The sequence below is a fragment of the Oncorhynchus mykiss genome, chromosome 23, assembly GCF_057628025.1.
Source record: "Oncorhynchus mykiss isolate SJ-2025 chromosome 23, ASM5762802v1, whole genome shotgun sequence".
Taxonomy (NCBI): domain Eukaryota; kingdom Metazoa; phylum Chordata; class Actinopteri; order Salmoniformes; family Salmonidae; genus Oncorhynchus; species Oncorhynchus mykiss.
Window position 1 is genome coordinate 62,863,373 of NC_143044.1, and position 20,569 is coordinate 62,883,941.

The 20,569-nt window shown below is 48.3% G+C and overlaps 1 protein-coding gene across 2 annotated transcripts in view; it reads left to right on the forward strand.

The window, feature by feature from the left end:
* The window catches only part of fmn2b (formin 2b), a 150,307-nt gene that overhangs the window by 22,571 nt on the left and 107,167 nt on the right, over nucleotides 1–20,569 (forward strand). The window contains exons 4-8 of one of the 2 annotated variants that reach the window (XM_090218030.1): nucleotides 5,722–5,878; nucleotides 8,589–8,650; nucleotides 9,207–9,437; nucleotides 9,480–10,450; nucleotides 15,274–15,418. In XM_090218030.1, the coding sequence (XP_090074156.1) occupies nucleotides 5,722–5,878; nucleotides 8,589–8,650; nucleotides 9,207–9,437; nucleotides 9,480–10,450; nucleotides 15,274–15,418 (1,566 nt within the window). Of the gene's footprint in view, nucleotides 1–5,721; nucleotides 5,879–8,588; nucleotides 8,651–9,206; nucleotides 10,451–15,273; nucleotides 15,419–20,569 lie in introns of both variants that reach the window. The other variant, XM_090218029.1, reaches the window with a different exon arrangement.

Consider the following 20,569-nt stretch of genomic DNA (forward strand, 5'->3'; position numbering starts at 1 on the left):
CTGTTTGGAAAGCAAATTACTATTGCTGTAACGAGAAGACAATGAAAAGACTCCAATCGGTCTTTTAGTTATCACAATTCTTAACTTAATTGAGTAGCTTATCTTATTTTTTTGTAGCTTATCTTATTAGCACCAGCGAAGAAAATCGTGCATATTCACTGTCTTTATCGTTGGGTCAGTGACACTTCAGTTTGTTTTGGGACAATAATTTCCTCCTCTAGGTTGGATGGACGTTTATAATGTATTTGTCTCCCCTTTTCGAAGGCCTTTTATAGCGATCAGACGTCGTTTTTATTGATTTGAGTCAGCAGAGTAGGCTACTCCGTACAAAATGCTGTGCGTTCCTTACCAGTAAGAAATTAAATCAAGTTTCATCGCTGATTACACTATGCTATCTGGATGTCGGTAAGTCGCTATGCCCTCTGGGTGTCAGCCGGCCGCTATGCCCTCTGGGTGTCGGCCAGTCGCTATGCCCTCTGGGTGTCGGTCAGTCGCTATGCCCTCTGGATGTCGGTCAGTCGCTATGCCCTCTGGATGTCGGTCAGTCGCTATGGCCTCTGGGTGTCGGTCAGTCGCTATGCCCTCTGGATGTCGGTCAGTCGCTATGCCCTCTGGGTGTCGGTCAGTCGCTATGCCTTCTGTGTGTCGGTCAGTCGCTATGCCTTCTGTGTGTCGGTCAGTCGCTATGCCCTCTGGGTGTCGGTCAGTCGCTATGCCCTCTGGATGTCGGTCAGTCGCTATGCCCTCTGGATGTCGGCCGGCCGCTATGCCCTCTGTGTGTCGGCCAGTCGCTATGCCCTCTGGATGTCGGTAAGTCGCTATGCCCTCTGGGTGTCGGCCGGCCGCTATGCCCTTTAGGTATGGTTCTGCTGAGTTCGAGTGCTCTGAGCTCTATACCACAACGCTAATGGCTGTGATGCTACCTGCAACAAGAGCCACCTTGTTGTTATGGTGACAATGCCACAGTGAAAGTCAGAAATGCTTGAGGATGCGGAGTCAGTGTTCTTAGTGGCTCTCTGGAGGGACCAGCCTCCTGGCTAGCTGTTGGTACAGCGTGTCTCTCTGGAGGGACCAGCCTCCTGGCTAGCTGTTGGTACAGCGTGTCTCTCTGGAGGGACCAGTCTCCTGGCTAGCTGTTGGTACAGTGTGTCTCTCTGGAGGGACCAGCCTCCTGGCTAGCTGTTGGTACAGCGTGTCTCTGGAGGGACCAGTCTCCTGGCTAGCTGTTGGTACAGTGTGTCTCTCTGGAGGGACCAGTCTCCTGGCTAGCTGTTGGTACCGTGTGTCTCTCTGGAGGGACCAGTCTCCTGGCTAGCTGTTGGTACAGTGTGTCTCTCTGGAGGGACCAGCCTCATGGCTAGCTGTTGGTACACTGTGTCTCTCTGGAGGGACCAGTCTCCTGGCTAGCTGTTGGTACAGCGTGTCTCTGGAGGGACCAGTCTCCTGGCTAGCTGTTGGTACAGTGTGTCTCTCTGGAGGGACCAGTCTCCTGGCTAGCTGTTGGTACAGTGTGTCTCTGGAGGGACCAGTCTCCTGGCTAGCTGTTGGTACCGTGTGTCTCTCTGGAGGGACCAGTCTCCTGGCTAGCTGTTGGTACAGTGTGTCTCTCTGGAGGGACCAGCCTCATGGCTAGCTGTTGGTACACTGTGTCTCTCTGGAGGGACCAGTCTCCTGGCTAGCTGTGTGAACACTGTACTGCTGCATGTTTAGCTATAACAGAGAACGACAGCCCTTTTGCACTCCCTCCCTGCCTGACTTATGTTCTCCTCAGAGGTATACAGATGTGACCGGTTTCAGATTGTAGCCTGATGCCCTAATCTGGTCATGGGAACACTAAGGCAAAGTGTAGCTGATTACAGACAGGAAAGGATGGGACAGGGCAGCTCTCAGGCTTTGACCTGTGAATATCTGATCATTCTCTGCCACTGCCCTCTCCCCTCTCCTCCCTGTGCAGCACAGAGCAGCAGTATAGAGAAGGAGAAAGCGTAGTCATAAAGCAACCTGATCTGACTGCAAGCCGTCCCATCAGCCTGTGCAAAAACCCGGTGACTTGCCTGAAGCTACAATGACAGCAGGGAGAAGAGACCAGTCCACTATATCAGGCTCTCTGAGTCTGGACTGGTCAGAGTTACCATGAGAACAGGAGGGGAGGGCAGCGACGCCCAATGTTTCTGGGGACTGCTGCAGTTTCACAGAGGATGCAGCGTCTTTGGGAGTTCTCAGTATCGCAGACCGGTGACAGGAAAGAAGTGTCAGACTGGCAGTAACTCACTGCATTGTCAGAAGAGGAATAGAGAACAGCAGAGCAGAGGGAAAAAACACCACCGTTTACATCCCTGAGGAATAAAACACCACCGTTTACCACCTCGAGGGATTTGTTGATTTTATTTTTCTAAAATGCAAACTCCACATTATTCCCTCAGCGGTCTTGGCGATGATGGAATACCTACCTACATGTTCCAAACAGGAAGTGCAGAGAGCGGAGTCCGGAGGCTATGCGCCATAAAATTCAATATTCTGTCCAGGAACTGACAGATTAAAGCAGACAAGGACATGGCGTATATGTCAGAGACCGATGGGGGCTCTTCCTCCTCCTCCCTGGCTCTAGCTAATGATGATGTGGGGGCCTCTGAGTGTGTGGTGCTGTCTCGGGTTCCTGAGCTAGTCCGAGAGCTACTAACCATCAACGGCCAGGGAAGAGGGGAGGAGAGGGAGAGGAGGCTGGACCTAGCATGGCTCAAACTCAAACAGACCGTCCGCAGGAAATGCAACCTATTTGAGCACCTGCAGGTTAGCATGGGAGCAATATGCACAAGGCTGTGTCTCTGTCCAAAGTATGGTAGCACCCTATTCCCTATGGTAGTGCACTACTTTTGATCAGGGGACATTTGGGACAGGTCCTTTTGTTCTTCGATCTAACATGGTTGAGTACACACGGCATGTGATGTCACTTGCACTCAGCATCCAAGACGAGAGTTTTCCATCTGAAATGGGATTAGTCCATGTGATTGGTTGACTTATGATTGTAGAATGAATAATGGCACCCTATTCCCTTTATAGTGCACTATTTTGGACCAGGACCCATAGTGCACTAAATAGGGAAAAGGGCCCATAGTGCACTAAATAGGGAATAGGGCCCATAGTGCACTAAATAGGGAATAGGGCCCATAGTGCACTAAATAGGGAATGTCCTTTATTGTCCCCTTATGCCATTATATATTTTCTGTAATAACGTAGTACATGGATTGATTTTAAGAAATGTGATTAATATAATATTTTCTATTCTGAGAAAAATTGAAACTTTTCAGGGTTTCCGTTAAGGTGGAAAATATTGCGCTGTACAACGTGGCGGTCGGGAGTAGGCTACAGTATAAGAGGATTGGAGGTTTCTACATTAATATCTAAGGGGCATAACATTTCCACACCCCAATTGTAGTGTAACCAATACTCATTTTGCCTATGCTAGGCCTATAGTATATCTAAATATATTTTTTTCAATGACTTGATTCTCCACCAATAATTACATTTAGATCATTGGAGGACTAAATTAATATCTAAGGGGCATTTTCCGCTAGGGTCTGTGAGAATATCTAAGGGACTTTAATATAATTCTAAATGAATGAATTAATAATAATCACTTTGTTTAAAAAGTAACTATATTGGAGATTTCATTTTCATTAAACCTCGAGTGAGTGAGGAAAAATGAAGTTCTTGAACATGAGGTGAGACATTTTCACTAATTTGTAAATAAAGCCGGTTTGTTATTTAGAATTATTTCTGGAGAGACTTAATATAGCCCTGCTAATAGCCATAATGACGTTGTACAACGTGCCCTGCTAATAGCCATAATGACGCTGTACAACGTGACCGTGTGTTTGAAGGAGTATTTTCCAGTAAGCAACAATTTGTTTGCCTTCGTTAGACAACTTTGTTCCAATATTTCTGTAATTCAGTGATATTTATTCCCATAGTAATTCATTATGGATCCATAACTAAATCAAAACGTCTGCATTTTGAAAGATGATTTTTATAATTTTATTAACAAAAGCATAAAGATGCTGACGAGGAAATAGAGTACTATACAGTATATGCTTTCACATTCGGGTAATAAAGCATTTAAAGCAGTTTGAAGAAAAGCCACCTGCATTTGTTTATTAGGTGACTATGCAGTCTGACAAGTAAACACAGCCTACAATACATACTGAAGTAAACATGGGAAAGTCCCTAACTTCTTACATAAGGGAGAGCAGGCCATGTCCAGACTTTCTCAGTGACCTCAAGTACCTTCAATAATTGCTGTACTAGAGAATTCGGGCATGTGGGACACCGGGGTTCAATTCCCCGACAGGGAGAAAGGAGCAGACTGTCCTTGTAAATAAATGTGTTCTTAACTGATTTCATGTGTTATTTCATAGTTATGATGTCTTCACTATTATTCTACAATGTAGAACATTTTAAAAAAATAATAATAATCCTGGAATGAGTAGGTGTGTCCAAACTTTTGACTGGTACTCGCTTAATTAATTAATTTAATATTATGGTGTTTCTATCTCCAAGAAAAACTAAAAACCCTCTGGGTTTCCGTTACGATGGAGTGGAAAATATGGCGCTGTACAACGTAACGGTCGGTAGTACAGTACTGGGCTATTTAGCTAAAGAATCCCAATGTCGTGCTGGCAGGGCACGCGGGAGACTGGGGTTCAAGTCCCCGACAGGGAGGAAGGAGTAGACTGTTCTTGTAAATTAGAATTTGTTGACTTGCGTAGTAAAATAAGTTACGCTAATAGCATAACATTTATACACCCAAATGTTCTAATTCTAGTCCAACCAATACCCAAACCGAGATTACGTTCAAATAACAATCTCATTAATTTATCAAGACCAGTGTGAAACGGTGCTTAAATAGTTGTAGGCTTTTGCTTCTAACTTCAATATTCTCTTTAAATTACCTACACCACTTTTAACAGCACATGACTCAACACTAGTGAGACTCATGTCTCCTACATTATTAGTTACATTGTTTTAGTTTGAACCTGCAGACTGACACTAAGACCAGAACATCGAGAACGTTTCCCTGGTCAGTGCCTTTTATTAGTGCAATGCCTCTTAAATATTTAGGAGATTGTTACAAATCAGCAAGAAAAAGGCCATTCTTAAACATGGGGTGAGACGTTGTTACCACCACCACCACCACCAGATAAATAATCCTAACTAATAAAAACTTTAGTGTAACAGTTTTGGTAAGTAATACTGAAGGCGTGCACAATTATCAGTTTCCATTTCGGTTTATGTCGCCCATTCATTGTCAGCTAGAGACACAGTAGGACCCAAAAGCATAATCAGTGTTCTAACTCCCCCTTGTGGTGGTCTGGAGCAATGAAGTGTTGACGCAGGGTACCGTAGTAAACCACAAATTACCTATAAGTCCCGCGGCGTAAGCTCACAACTTTTTAAAGGAGGAACCACTGTTCTATTGTCCCCTTACAGCATTATATCTCCTATTGTCCCCTAACAGCATTATATCTCCTCTTATGTCCTATTGTCCCCTAACAGCATTATATCTCCTCTTATGTCCTATTGTCCCCTAACAGCATTATATCTCCTCTTATGTCCTATTGTCCCCTAACAGCATTATATCTCCTCTTTTGTCCTCTGTTGTCCCCTTATGCTATTTTATCTTATGTCCTCATGTATGCCATATTATCTCCCTCTCTCCCCCAGCAAGACCAGCTGTACACGTGGGCAGCGGTCAGCCAGCCCCCCCACTCCATGGAACACTTTGAGGGCCGGGCCCCCCTCCCTGGGCACCTTAAGACCCTGTGGCCCCCACCCAGACCTGCGGGAGACGATAGACCAGGCCTCATGTACACCGAGGAGGGTAGGGGCCCTCACCACATCCATATAGATAGTATTATACTGTAGAGACTAGATCTGAAACAGCTAACTACTGTAACAGACCAGGTCTCATTACACATTGTTATACGTTCTACCAAGGTGGGAAGGTGCCCTCATCAAAACAGTTACCAACTTCAGACTGTTGTACTTGTTTTCTCCTTTAACTCTCACTAGCGCTGACTTTGCAGATGGAGTCTATTTAGAAATTGTAACTTCCTTAGCCAGGGTGGAGAGCTTGTAGCCTCGTCCCTTAGCCAGGGTGGAGAGCTCGTAGCCTCGTCCCTTAGCCAGGGTGGAGAGCTCGTAGCCTCGTCCCTTAGCCAGGGTGGAGAGCTCGTAGCCTCGTCCCTTAGCCAGGGTGGAGAGCTCGTAGCCTCGTCCCTTAGCCAGGGTGGAGAGCTCGTAGCCTCGTCCCTTAGCCAGGGTGGAGAGCTCGTAGCCTCGTCCCTTAGCCAGGGTGGAGAGCTCGTAGCCTCGTCCCTTAGCCAGGGTGGAGAGCTCGTAGCCTCGTCCCTTAGCCAGGGTGGAGAGCTCGTAGCCTCGTCCCTTAGCCAGGGTGGAGAGCCCGTAGCCTCGTCCCTTAGCCAGGGTGGAGAGCCCGTAGCCTCGTCCCTTAGCCAGGGTGGAGAGCCCGTAGCCTCGTCCCTTAGCCAGGGTGGAGAGCCCGTAGCCTCGTCCCTTAGCCAGGGTGGAGAGCCCGTAGCCTCGTCCCTTAGCCAGGGTGGAGAGCCCGTAGCCTCGTCCCTTAGCCAGGGTGGAGAGCCCGTAGCCTCGTCCCTTAGCCAGGGTGGAGAGCCCGTAGCCTCGTCCCTTAGCCAGGGTGGAGAGCCCGTAGCCTCGTCCCTTAGCCAGGGTGGAGAGCCCGTAGCCTCGTCCCTTAGCCAGGGTGGAGAGCCCGTAGCCTCGTCCCTTAGCCAGGGTGGAGAGCCCGTAGCCTCGTCCCTTAGCCAGGGTGGAGAGCCCGTAGCCTCGTCCCTTAGCCAGGGTGGAGAGCCCGTAGCCTCGTCCCTTAGCCAGGGTGGAGAGCCCGTAGCCTCGTCCCTTAGCCAGGGTGGAGAGCCCGTAGCCTCGTCCCTTAGCCAGGGTGGAGAGCTCGTAGCCTCGTCCCTTAGCCAGGGTGGAGAGCTCGTAGCCTCGTCCCTTAGCCAGGGTGGAGAGCTCGTAGCCTCGGCTTTTGTTCTGTTAGAGTTGAGCTTCCTGTTTTATACCAGTGGTTTTAAGAGGACGTTGCGTCTCTGTGCCTTGATACATATGATCAGCGGTAATTTAACCCAACAGTGTAGATTTAAGGAAAGACTTGTTTCTGATCTGGATCTCTTCTTTCCTGCTCTGATACCTTTAGAGGGCGATGAAGGTAAGTTACATTGTGAATGTGTTTCTGCATGGTCATTTAACTCTTTCTTTTTGGACTTGCTCGTCATGTGCTGTCTGTCTGTAGTCCCACATGCTATTGAAAGGGCCAAGGTTGCATAGCAACAATGAGTCAGTGCTTAGGCAGGCAAAAATGGATTGATATTCTGAGCACAGCTTTCCCCTCCCTTTCTCCCGACAAACATCCTGTACTCTTTCCTCTCGACAAACATCCTGTACTCTTTCCTCCCGACAAACATCCTGTACTCTTTCCTCCCGACAAACATCCTGTACTCTTTCCTCCCGACAAACATCCTGTACTCTTTCCTCCCGACAAACATCCCGTACTCTTTCCCCCCGACAAACATCCCCCCCCCCCCCGGCAAACATCCCGTACTCTTTCCCCCCGGCAAACATCCCGTACTCTTTCCCCCCGACAAACATCCCGTACTCTTTCCCCCCGGCAAACATCCCGTACTATTTCCCCCCGACAAACATCCCGTACTCTTTCCTCCCGACAAACATCCTGTACTCTTTCCTCCCGACAAACATCCTGTACTCTTTCCTCCCGACAAACATCCTGTACTCTTTCCTCCCGACAAACATCCTGTACTCTTTCCTCCCGGCAAACATCCTGTACTCTTTCCTCCCGACAAACATCCTGTACTCTTTCCCCCCGGCAAACATCCTGTACTCTTTCCTCCCGACAAACATCCCGTACTCTTTCCTCCCGACAAACATCCCGTACTCTTTCCCCCCGGCAAACATCCCGTACTCTTTCCTCCCGACAAACATCCCGTACTCTTTCCCCCCGGCAAACATCCCGTACTCTTTCCCCCCGGCAAACATCCCGTACTCTTTCCTCCCGACAAACATCCCGTACTCTTTCCCCCCGACAAACATCCCGTACTCTTTCCCCCCGGCAAACATCCCGTACTCTTTCCCCCCGACAAACATCCCCCCCCCCCCCGACAAACATCCTGTGTGTCCTTGCTGCTGAGTCTAACACCTAAAAGAAAACAGGCTGCTAGATGTAATGTTGCTTTTCCCCTAACTATTGGTTTGATATGACATTAGGCTTTAAACAACTTTTGATGTTCACATTAAATGTCAATTTTCATTTCATTCTAAGAAACACAATGCATGATGGTACGGATTGTGAATTGAAGTAATCATTGTATCACATATCATTCAGTAGCATGTTGTCTGGTCTAGTTGACTGCATGGTTGTATTCCGGTAGTGATTAATACAAGAAAGTGGTCTGGTCTAGTTGACCGTGCATGGTTGTGATTGTATTCTGGTTGTGATAATATAGAAGTATCCCGTCTCTCTCTTCCTACAGAACACCAGGCAGCCATCTTGGGGCTGAAGAGACATCAGAGGGAAGAAGTCGGCCAACTTCAGGTCAGTCACCCTATTCTCCCTAGTCTCCCTAGTCAGTAGGGAATCATCCAACCCTACCTGAGAGGTTATCTATAGGACTGTACAGTCTTTCCCTTTGGAGAGAATAGCATCATAAATAGCCCTGGCCTCTTTCACCTGATTAACCACAAGGGGGCAGCATCCACTAAGAGTTGTACTAGTTTAGTGGAATACTCTTAATAGCAGTTCTAAGTGAGGGTCTTGGTGTGTGTGGACCAGTACCTGGCAGACTCTGACCTCTCCCTTGTTTATCTCTTATCTGTGTCTCCTAGAGATGCTCCTTGTTGTTGAAGTATTGTCCTTCTGAAAACTGCCATCTTGTCCCATATGAAGTCATTTAGCTCCTCTACAAGAAGCCCTGCCTCTAACAAGAATACGTTGAATATAACATTGTTCTCCTTCTGTTTATAAAACAGTTAACATATTGCTTTAAAGGTTTATATGAACACTGTTTTCCTCTCGCTCTCTGCCCCCCCCCCTCTCTCGCTCTTTGGCCCCCCCTCTCTCGCTCTTTGGCCCCCCCCCTCTCGCTCTCCAGGAGGAGTCAGTGCTGAAAACAGTGAAGCTGAAAGAGGAGCACGTCAATGTGATCCAGCAGTTAGAACAGACCATTGAGGACCTGCGGACTAAGATAGCTGAGCTGGAGGAACAGCACCCCCTGCTGGACAGAGATATTATTAGTATGGAGCCGGAGGCTGGTGTGGAGGGGGATCTGTACCGGGAGGTCTGTCATGTAGACCTACAGACTGAAGAGAGGATGGTGAAGGAGGTCTGTCATGTAGACCTACAGACTGAAGAGAGGATGGTGAAGGTCTGTCATGTAGACCTACAGACTGAGGAGAGGATAGTGAAGGAGGTCTGTCATGTAGACCTACAGACTGACTGTCTCCTGAGTTGTCTGGAGGCCAAGTCTGTCCAGACGTCGCCTATGGAGGAAAGCTATAAGTTTAAAGTGCCTTTACCGGACCAGATGCCACCCTTGTTTGTGAACGAGGCTGGAGGAGAGTCCTCTTGGTCTTCCTCCTGTTCCCTGAAACTCCCCCCAGAACTGGCCCTGTCCCTACCCATACCCTTCTCCCCCAAGGTTGCACCAGCATTTGTCTGTACGTGCCAACAGCAGCAGAGTGGCATTAAACCCCCCCCACCACCTCCTTTACCTGGTCACTCCATGGCTCCTCCTCCACCACCACCTCTACCAGGGGGTGCAATGCCCCCACCACCTCCTCCACCTCCTCTACCAGGGGGTGCAATGCCTCCACCACCTCCTCCACCTCCTCTACCAGGGGGTGCAATGCCTCCACCACCACCTCCACCTCCTCTACCAGGGGGTGCAATGCCTCCACCACCTCCTCCACCTCCTCTACCAGGGAGTGCAATGCCCCCACCACCTCCTCCACCTCCTCTACCAGGGGGTGCAATGCCCCCACCACCTCCTCCACCTCCTCTACCAGGGGGTGCAATGCCCCCACCACCCCCTCCTCTCCCTGGCATGGGGATGGCACCTCCACCCCCTCCCTTACCTGGGATGATAGGGATGGGCCCTCCCCCACCCCCTCCACCATTACCTGGGATGGGTGGACCTCCTCCTCCTCCTCCTCCTCCTGGCTGTGGCCCTCCTCCACCATGTGCCCTGGGCTCCCTGGTCCCTCCGATGCCCATGGGACTGTATGCTCTAGGCATGGCCCAGGAGAAACCTCCCCGGAAAGGAGTGGTGGAGCCCCCCAGACCCATGAAACCTCTCTACTGGACCAGGATACAGCTCAACTCAGCTCAACACAAAAAGTAATCAATCAATCAAATGTATTTAACAAGACGTTTGTTTTATTTCAGCAGTTGTTTCTAAAGCTTTATGCTAAAAAGTTATCATAACTATGCTAGTTACATAAACATCTGGACCTGTATTCACTAAGACTTTAGAGTAGGAGTGGTGATCTAGGATCAGGTCATAAAGAGTCTCAGTAGGAGTGGTGATCTAGGATCAGGTCATAGTCTCAGTAGGAGTGGTGATCTAGGATCAGGTCATAAAGAGTCTTAGTTCCACTTCATTATGATTAAAGATGGAAAACTGATCCTAGATCTGCAGTCTTATTCTGAGAAGCTTTGTGGGCCTTGCTGTATTGTTCCAGACCATGTCCCCGACTAAAGAGGATCCTGTTCAGCGTTTATGATAGTGTGGACAAGGCTGTTTCTCAAAATGCAGGAGGGTCGGAGTACGAGTCCAAATCAAAGTATGTGAAACGGAGGACACTTCTCAGATACGCCATTTTGTACATATTTTTTTAAAGCATCCCCTGCCGCCCCAGCATGCTACTGGGGCGGCAGGGTAGCCTAGTGGTTAGAGCGTTGGACTAGTAACCGGAAGGTTGCAAGTTCAAATCCCTGAGCTGACTGAACGACAGATTTTTAACCCACTAGGCCGTCACTGACAATAAGAATTTGTTCTTAACTGACTTGCCTAGTTAAATAAAGGTAAAATAAAATAAATAAAATAAAGCATCAAGTTTCAACAAAGTATGCACAGAAAAATGACGAGTACACTATGCAACGTTTCTTGAAATCAAATGGCGGACATTATTTGAGCTAAAGCGCGAGAAAGTAATCGCCAACTTCGGAATGAAATGTTGCCTGTTCATGTTGATGGGGATAACTGGCTAGCTGCTACTGTTGATGGGGCTAACTGGCCAGATACCCACAAATAATTTACCTTTACATTTAGGGGGAGTGCTGCTCGGCGTGAGGCAATACAGTAGAGGGAGTGCTGCTCAGGCAATATTTTAATCTTGATATGTTACATCCATACTATGTTAATGTTGGCACATTTACCTGCCTACAATACATAAATGTGCATAGATAGCAAGCCCCATAGTAAGTCAAAAGGGCTAACTGGCTAGCTACTACTGTTAATAGGGCTAACTGGCTAGCTGCTACTGTTGATAGGGCTAACTGGCTAGCTGCTACTGTTGATAGGGCTAACTGGCTAGCTGCTACTGTTGATGGGGCTAACTGGCTAGCTGCTACTGTTGATGGGGCTAACTGGCTAGCTTCTACTGTTGATGGGGATAACTGGGAGGGAGTGCTGCTCAGGCAATATTTTAATCTTGATATGTTACATCCATACTATGTTAATTTTGGCACATTTACCTGCCTACAATACATACATGTGCATAGATAGCAAGCCCATAGTAAGTCAAAAGGGCTAACTGGCTAACTACTACTGTTATTAGGGCTAACTGGCTAGCTGCTACTGTTGATAGGGCTAACTGGCTAGCTACTACTGTTATTAGGGCTAACTGGCTAGCTGCTACTGTTGATGGGGATAACTGGCTAGCTGCTACTGTTGATGGGGCTAACTGGCTAGCTGCTACTGTTGATGGGGATGGCTGCTACTGTTGATGGGGATAGCTGCTACTGTTGATGGGGATAGCTGCTACTGTTGATGGGGATAGCTGCTACTGTTGATGGGGATAGCTGCTACTGTTGATGGGGATAGCTGCTACTGTTGATGGGGATAGCTGCTACTGTTGATGGGAATAACTGCTACTGTTGATGGGGATAGCTGCTACTGTTGATGGGGATAGCTGCTACTGTTGATGGGGATAACTGGCTAGCTGCTACTGTTGATGGGGATAGCTGCTACTGTTGATGGGGATAGCTGCTACTGTTGATGGGGCTAGCTGCTACTGTTGATGGGGATAGCTGCTACTGTTGATGGGGATAGCTGCTACTGTTGATGGGGATAGCTGCTACTGTTGATGGGGCTGGCTGCTACTGTTGATGGGGCTGGCTGCTACTGTTAGCCAGCCAGATACCCAAAAATAATTTACATCTACCTTGCATAACATTTAGGGGGAGTGCTGCTCGGCGTGAGGTAATACAGTAGGGGGAGTGCTGCTCGGAGTGAGGTAATACAGTAGGGGGAGTGCAGCTCAGCGTGAGGCAATACAGTAGAGGGAGTGCTGCTCAGCATGGGGTAATACAGTAGGGGGAGTGCTGAGGTAATACAGTAGGGGGAGTGCTGAGGTAATACAGTAGGGGGAGTGCTGAGGTAATACAGTAGGGGGAGTGCTGAGGTAATACAGTAGGGGGAGTGCTGAGGTAATACAGTAGGGGGAGTGCTGAGGTAATACAGTAGGGGGAGTGCTGAGGTAATACAGTAGGGGGAGTGCTGAGGTAATACAGTAGGGGGAGTGCTGAGGTAATACAGTAGGGGGAGTGCTGAGGTAATACAGTAGGGGGAGTGCTGAGGTAATACAGTAGGGGAGTGCTGAGGTAATACAGTAGGGGGAGTGCTGAGGTAATACAGTAGGGGGAGTGCTGAGGTAATACAGTAGGGGGAGTGCTGAGGTAATACAGTAGGGGGAGTGCTGAGGTAATACAGTAGGGGGAGTGCTGAGGTAATACAGTAGGGGGAGTGCTGAGGTAATACAGTAGGGGGAGTGCTGAGGTAATACAGTAGGGGGAGTGCTGAGGTAATACAGTAGGGGGAGTGCTGAGGTAATACAGTAGGGGGAGTGCTGAGGTAATACAGTAGGGGGAGTGCTGAGGTAATACAGTAGGGGGAGTGCTGAGGTAATACAGTAGGGGGAGTGCTGAGGTAATACAGTAGGGGGAGTGCTGAGGTAATACAGTAGGGGGAGTGCTGAGGTAATACAGTAGGGGGAGTGCTGAGGTAATACAGTAGGGGGAGTGCTGAGGTAATACAGTAGGGGGAGTGCTGAGGCAATACAGTAGGGGGAGTGCTGCGGTAATACAGTAGGAGTGCTGCTCGGCGTGAGGTAATACAGTAGGAGTGCTGCTCGGCGTGAGGTAATACAGTAGGAGTGCTGCTCGGCGTGAGGTAATACAGTAGGAGTGCTGCTCGGCGTGAGGTAATACAGTAGGGGTGCTGCTCGGCGTGAGGTAATACAGTAGGGGGAGTGCTGCTCGGCGTGAGGTAATACAGTAGGGGGAGTGCTGAGACAATACAGTAGGGGGAGTGCTGCTCGGCGTGAGGCAATACAGTAGGGGGAGTGCTGCTCGGCGTGAGGTAATACAGTAGGGGGGAGTGCTGCTCTGCGTGAGGTAATACAGTAGGAGTGCTGCTCGGCGTGAGGTAATACAGTAGGGGGAGTGCTGCTCGGCGTGAGGTAATACAGTAGGGGGAGTGCTGAGGTAATACAGTAGGGGGAGTGCTGCTCGGCGTGAGGTAATACAGTAGGGGGAGTGCTGCTCGGCGTGAGGTAATACAGTAGGGGGAGTGCTGCTCGGCGTGAGGTAATACAGTAGGGGGAGTGCTCTTCTGCGTGAGGTAATACAGTAGAGGGAGTGCTGCTCTGCGTGAGGTAATACAGTAGAGGGAGTGCTGCTCTGCGTGAGGTAATACAGTAGAGGGAGTGCTGCTCAGCGTGAGATTGAAGGTCTAATTGATGGTTTTATGTGTTCTCCACACTCTCGTCCTCATATGAACGTACTCAAGAGAACTCGGAGCATCAGTGTGTGGAGCACGGTAGAATGCATATTGAGAAACACCATTAACACAGTGAAATTAAAGAAAGATGTGTTGGAAGTGAAGCCGATGTTTGAATGAAAAACGGTTGTTGCGCAGGCAGCATACAGCAGACTGCATCCTCTCTGATTGGCTGGAGAAGAGCTTTGGAGGTCTGCATCCTCTCTGATTGGCTGGAGAAGAGCTTTGGAGGCCTGTTTCCTCTGATTGGCAGGAGAAGAGCTTTGCAGGTACCGATTGATGGTAGAATGGATACTTAGTACTGACATCAATTGATGGTGGAGAGAATACTTAGTACTGACATCGGTTGATGGTAGAATGGATACTTAGTACTGACATCGGTTGATGGTAGAATGGATACTTAGTACTGACATCAATTGATGGTGGATAGAATACTTAGTACTGACATCGGTTGATGGTAGAATGGATACTTAGTACTGACATCAATTGATGGTGGATAGAATACTTAGTACTGACATCGGTTGATGGTAGAATGGATACTTAGTATTGACATCGATATTTCTCACTCAAGGTGTAGTACTGGGGCTCATATGTTTACTGAACAACAATGTAAGCGTAAATATTTCAAAGATTTTACTGAGTTACAGTTTCATGTAAGGAAATCGGTCAATTTAAATAAAAACATTAGGCCGTAATATATGGATTTCACCTGATTGGCTGGGTGCGCAGCCGGGGGCACAGGCGGGGGGCCTGGGAAGGCATAGGCCTCCCAAGTTGGTTGAGAACAAATTCTCTGGCAACGACTCTGGTGGACGTTCCTGCAGTCAGCATACCAATTGCACGAATCGTCAAAGCGAGACATTTGTTGCATTGTGTTGTGACAAAACTGCACATATTTTAGAGTGGCCTTTGCATTGTCCCCAGCACGAGGTGCACCTGTGTAATGATCATGCTGTTTTAATCAGCTTCTTGATATGCCACACCTGTCAGGTGGATGGATTACCTTGATAAAGGAGAAATTCTGACTTAAACAGGGATGTCAACTAATATGTGCAAATCATTTGAGTGAAATAAGGTTTTTTGTGCATCTGGAACATTTCTGGGATCTTTTAGTAAAGATCCAACAGTCACAACCTCACTAACTCTTCCCTCATCCTAGAGAGGTGAGCACGTCGCTGGTCTGGGACAAGATACAGGAGCCTGATGTAAACTTTGAGGAGTTCGTAGAGCTGTTCTCCAAGACTGCTGTGAAGGAGAAGAAGAAACCCCTGTCAGATACCATCACCAAGTCTAAAGCCAAACAGGTGAGATCAGATACCCTCCCCTGTCCTATTTACCCCTGTCAGATACCATCACCAAGTCTAAAGCCAACCAGGTGAGATCAGATACCCTCCCCTGTCCTATTTACCCCTGTCAGATACCATCACCAAGTCTAAAGACAAACAGGTGAGATCAGATACCCTCCCCTGTCCTATTTACCCCTGTCAGATACCATCACCAAGTCTAAAGCCAAACAGGTGAGATCAGATACCCTCCCCTGTCCTATTTACCCCTGTCAGATACCATCACCAAGTCTAAAGCCAAACAGGTGAGATCATATACCCTCCCCTGTCCTATTTACCCCTGTCAGATACCATCACCAAGTCTAAAGCCAAACAGGTGAGATCAGATACCCTCCCCTGTCCTATTTACCCCTGTCAGATACCATCACCAAGTCTAAAGTCAAACAGGTGAGATCAGATACCCTCCCATGTCCTATTTACCCCTGTCAGATACCATCACCAAGTCTAAAGCCAAACAGGTGAGATCAGATACCCTCCCCTGTCCTATTTACCCCTGTCAGATACCATCACCAAGTCTAAAGCCAAACAGGTGAGATCAGATACCCTCCCCTGTCCTATTTACCCCTGTCAGATACCATCACCAAGTCTAAAGCCAAACAGGTGAGATCAGATACCCTCCCCTGTCCTATTTACCCCTGTCAGATACCATCACCAAGTCTAAAGCCAAACAGGTGAGATCAGATACCCTCCCCATGTCCTATTTACCCCTGTCAGATACCATCACCAAGTCTAAAGCCAAACAGGTGAGATCAGATACCCTCCCCATGTCCTATTTACCCCTGTCAGATACCATCACCAAGTCTAAAGCCAACCAGGTGAGATCAGATACCCTCCCCTGTCCTATTTACCCCTGTCAGATACCATCACCAAGTCTAAAGCCAAACAGGTGAGATCAGATACCCTCCCATGTCCTATTTACCCCTGTCAGATACCATCACCAAGTCTAAAGCCAAACAGGTGAGATCAGATACCCTCCCCTGTCCTATTTACCCCTGTCAGGTACCATCACCAAGTCTAAAGCCAAACAGGTGAGATCAGATACCCTCCCCTGTCCTATTTACCCCTGTCAGATACCATCACCAAGTCTAAAGCCAAACAGGTGAGATCAGATACCCTCCCCTATCCTATTTACCCCTGTCAGATACCATCACCAAGTCTAAAGACAAACAGGTGAGATCAGATACCCTCCCCTGTCCTATTTACCCCTGTCAGATACCATCACCAAGTCTAAAGCCAAACAGGTGAGATCAGATACCCTCCCCTGTCCTATTTACCCCTGTCAGATACCATCACCAAGTCTAAAGCCAAACAGGTGAGATCAGATACCCTCCCCTGTCCTATTTACCCCTGTCAGATACCATCACCAAGTCTAAAGCCAAACAGGTGAGATCAGATACCCTCCCCTGTCCTATTTACCCCTGTCAGGTACCAGCACCAAGTCTAAAGCCAAACAGGTGAGATCAGATACCCTCCCCTATCCTATTTACCCCTGTCAGATACCATCACCAAGTCTAAAGACAAACAGGTGAGATCAGATACCCTCCCCTGTCCTATTTACCCCTGTCAGATACCATCACCAAGTCTAAAGCCAAACAGGTGAGATCAGATACCCTCCCCTGTCCTATTTACCCCTGTCAGATACCATCACCAAGTCTAAAGCCAAACAGGTGAGATCAGATACCCTCCCCTGTCCTATTTACCCCTGTCAGATACCGTCACCAAGTCTAAAGCCAAACAGGTGAGATCAGATACCCGCCCCTGTCCTATTTACCCCTGTCAGATACCGTCACCAAGTCTAAAGCCAAACAGGTGAGATCAGATACCCGCCCCTGTCCTATTTACCCCTGTCAGATACCGTCACCAAGTCTAAAGCCAAACAGATGAGATCAGATACCCGCCCCTGTCCTATTTACCCCTGTCAGATACCGTCACCAAGTCTAAAGCCAAACAGGTGAGATCAGATACCCTCCCCTGTCCTATTTACCCCTGTCAGATACCGTCACCAAGTCTAAAGCCAAACAGGTGAGATCAGATACCCTCCCCTGTCCTATTTACCCCTGTCAGATACCGTCACCAAGTCTAAAGACAAACAGGTGAGATCAGATACCCTCCCCTGTCCTATTTACCCCTGTCAGATACCATCACCAAGTCTAAAGCCAAACAGGTGAGATCAGATACCCTCCCCTGTCCTATTTACCCCTGTCAGATACCATCACCAAGTCTAAAGCCAAACAGGTGAGATCAGATACCCTCCCCTGTCCTATTTACCCCTGTCAGATACCATCACCAAGTCTAAAGCCAAACAGGTGAGATCAGATACCCTCCCCTGTCCTATTTACCCCTGTCAGATACCATCACCAAGTCTAAAGCCAAACAGGTGAGATCAGATACCCTCCCCTGTCCTATTTACCCCTGTCAGATACCATCACCAAGTCTAAAGCCAAACAGGTGAGATCAGATACCCTCCCCTCTCCTATTTACCCCTGTCAGATACCATCACCAAGTCTAAAGCCAAACAGGTGAGATCAGATACCCTCCCCATGTCCTATTTACCCCTGTCAGATACCATCACCAAGTCTAAAGCCAAACAGGTGAGATCAGATACCCTCCCCATGTCCTATTTACCCCTGTCAGATACCATCACCAAGTCTAAAGCCAACCAGGTGAGATCAGATACCCTCCCCTGTCCTATTTACCCCTGTCAGATACCATCACCAAGTCTAAAGCCAAACAGGTGAGATCAGATACCCTCCCATGTCCTATTTACCCCTGTCAGATACCATCACCAAGTCTAAAGCCAAACAGGTGAGATCAGATACCCTCCCCATGTCCTATTTACCCCTGTCAGATACCATCACCAAGTCTAAAGCCAACCAGGTGAGATCAGATACCCTCCCCTGTCCTATTTACCCCTGTCAGATACCATCACCAAGTCTAAAGCCAAACAGGTGAGATACCCTCCCCTGTCCTATTTACCCCTGTCAGGTACCATCACCAAGTCTAAAGCCAAACAGGTGAGATCAGATACCCTCCCCTGTCCTATTTACCCCTGTCAGATACCATCACCAAGTCTAAAGCCAAACAGGTGAGATCAGATACCCTCCCCTATCCTATTTACCCCTGTCAGATACCATCACCAAGTCTAAAGACAAACAGGTGAGATCAGATACCCTCCCCTGTCCTATTTACCCCTGTCAGATACCATCACCAAGTCTAAAGCCAAACAGGTGAGATCAGATACCCTCCCCTGTCCTATTTACCCCTGTCAGATACCGTCACCAAGTCTAAAGCCAAACAGGTGAGATCAGATACCCTCCCCTGTCCTATTTACCCCTGTCAGATACCGTCACCAAGTCTAAAGCCAAACAGGTGAGATCAGATACCCGCCCCTGTCCTATTTACCCCTGTCAGATACCGTCACCAAGTCTAAAGCCAAACAGGTGAGATCAGATACCCTCCCCTGTCCTATTTACCCCTGTCAGATACCGTCACCAAGTCTAAAGCCAAACAGGTGAGATCAGATACCCTCCCCTGTCCTATTTACCCCTGTCAGATACCATCACCAAGTCTAAAGCCAAACAGGTGAGATCAGATACCCTCCCCTGTCCTATTTACCCCTGTCAGATACCATCACCAAGTCTAAAGCCAAACAGGTGAGATCAGATACCCTCCCCTGTCCTATTTACCCCTGTCAGATACCATCACCAAGTCTAAAGCCAAACAGGTGAGATCAGATACCCTCCCCTCTCCTATTTACCCCTGTCAGATACCATCACCAAGTCTAAAGCCAAACAGGTGAGATCAGATACCCTCCCCATGTCCTATTTACCCCTGTCAGATACCATCACCAAGTCTAAAGCCAAACAGGTGAGATCAGATACCCTCCCCATGTCCTATTTACCCCTGTCAGATACCATCACCAAGTCTAAAGCCAACCAGGTGAGATCAGATACCCTCCCCTGTCCTATTTACCCCTGTCAGATACCATCACCAAGTCTAAAGCCAAACAGGTGAGATCAGATACCCTCCCATGTCCTATTTACCCCTGTCAGATACCATCACCAAGTCTAAAGCCAAACAGGTGAGATCAGATACCCTCCCCATGTCCTATTTACCCCTGTCAGATACCATCACCAAGTCTAAAGCCAACCAGGTGAGATCAGATACCCTCCCCTGTCCTATTTACCCCTGTCAGATACCATCACCAAGTCTAAAGCCAAACAGGTGAGATACCCTCCCCTGTCCTATTTACCCCTGTCAGGTACCGTCACCAAGTCTAAAGCCAAACAGGTGAGATCAGATACCCGCCCCTGTCCTATTTACCCCTGTCAGATACCGTCACCAAGTCTAAAGCCAAACAGGTGAGATCAGATACCCTCCCCTGTCCTATTTACCCCTGTCAGATACCGTCACCAAGTCTAAAGCCAAACAGGTGAGATCAGATACCCTCCCCTGTCCTATTTACCCCTGTCAGATACCGTCACCAAGTCTAAAGACAAACAGGTGAGATCAGATACCCTCCCCTGTCCTATTTACCCCTGTCAGATACCATCACCAAGTCTAAAGCCAAACAGGTGAGATCAGATACCCTCCCCTGTCCTATTTACCCCTGTCAGATACCATCACCAAGTCTAAAGCCAAACAGGTGAGATCAGATACCCTCCCCTGTCCTATTTACCCCTGTCAGATACCATCACCAAGTCTAAAGCCAAACAGGTGAGATCAGATACCCTCCCCTGTCCTATTTACCCCTGTCAGATACCATCACCAAGTCTAAAGCCAAACAGGTGAGATCAGATACCCTCCCCTGTCCTATTTACCCCTGTCAGATACCATCACCAAGTCTAAAGCCAAACAGGTGAGATCAGATACCCTCCCCTCTCCTATTTACCCCTGTCAGATACCATCACCAAGTCTAAAGCCAAACAGGTGAGATCAGATACCCTCCCCTGTCCTATTTACCCCTGTCAGATACCATCACCAAGTCTAAAGCCAAACAGGTGAGATCAGATACCCTCCGCTGTCCTATTTACCCCTGTCAGATACCATCACCAAGTCTAAAGCCAAACAGGTGAGATCAGATACCCTCCCCATGTCCTATTTACCCCTGTC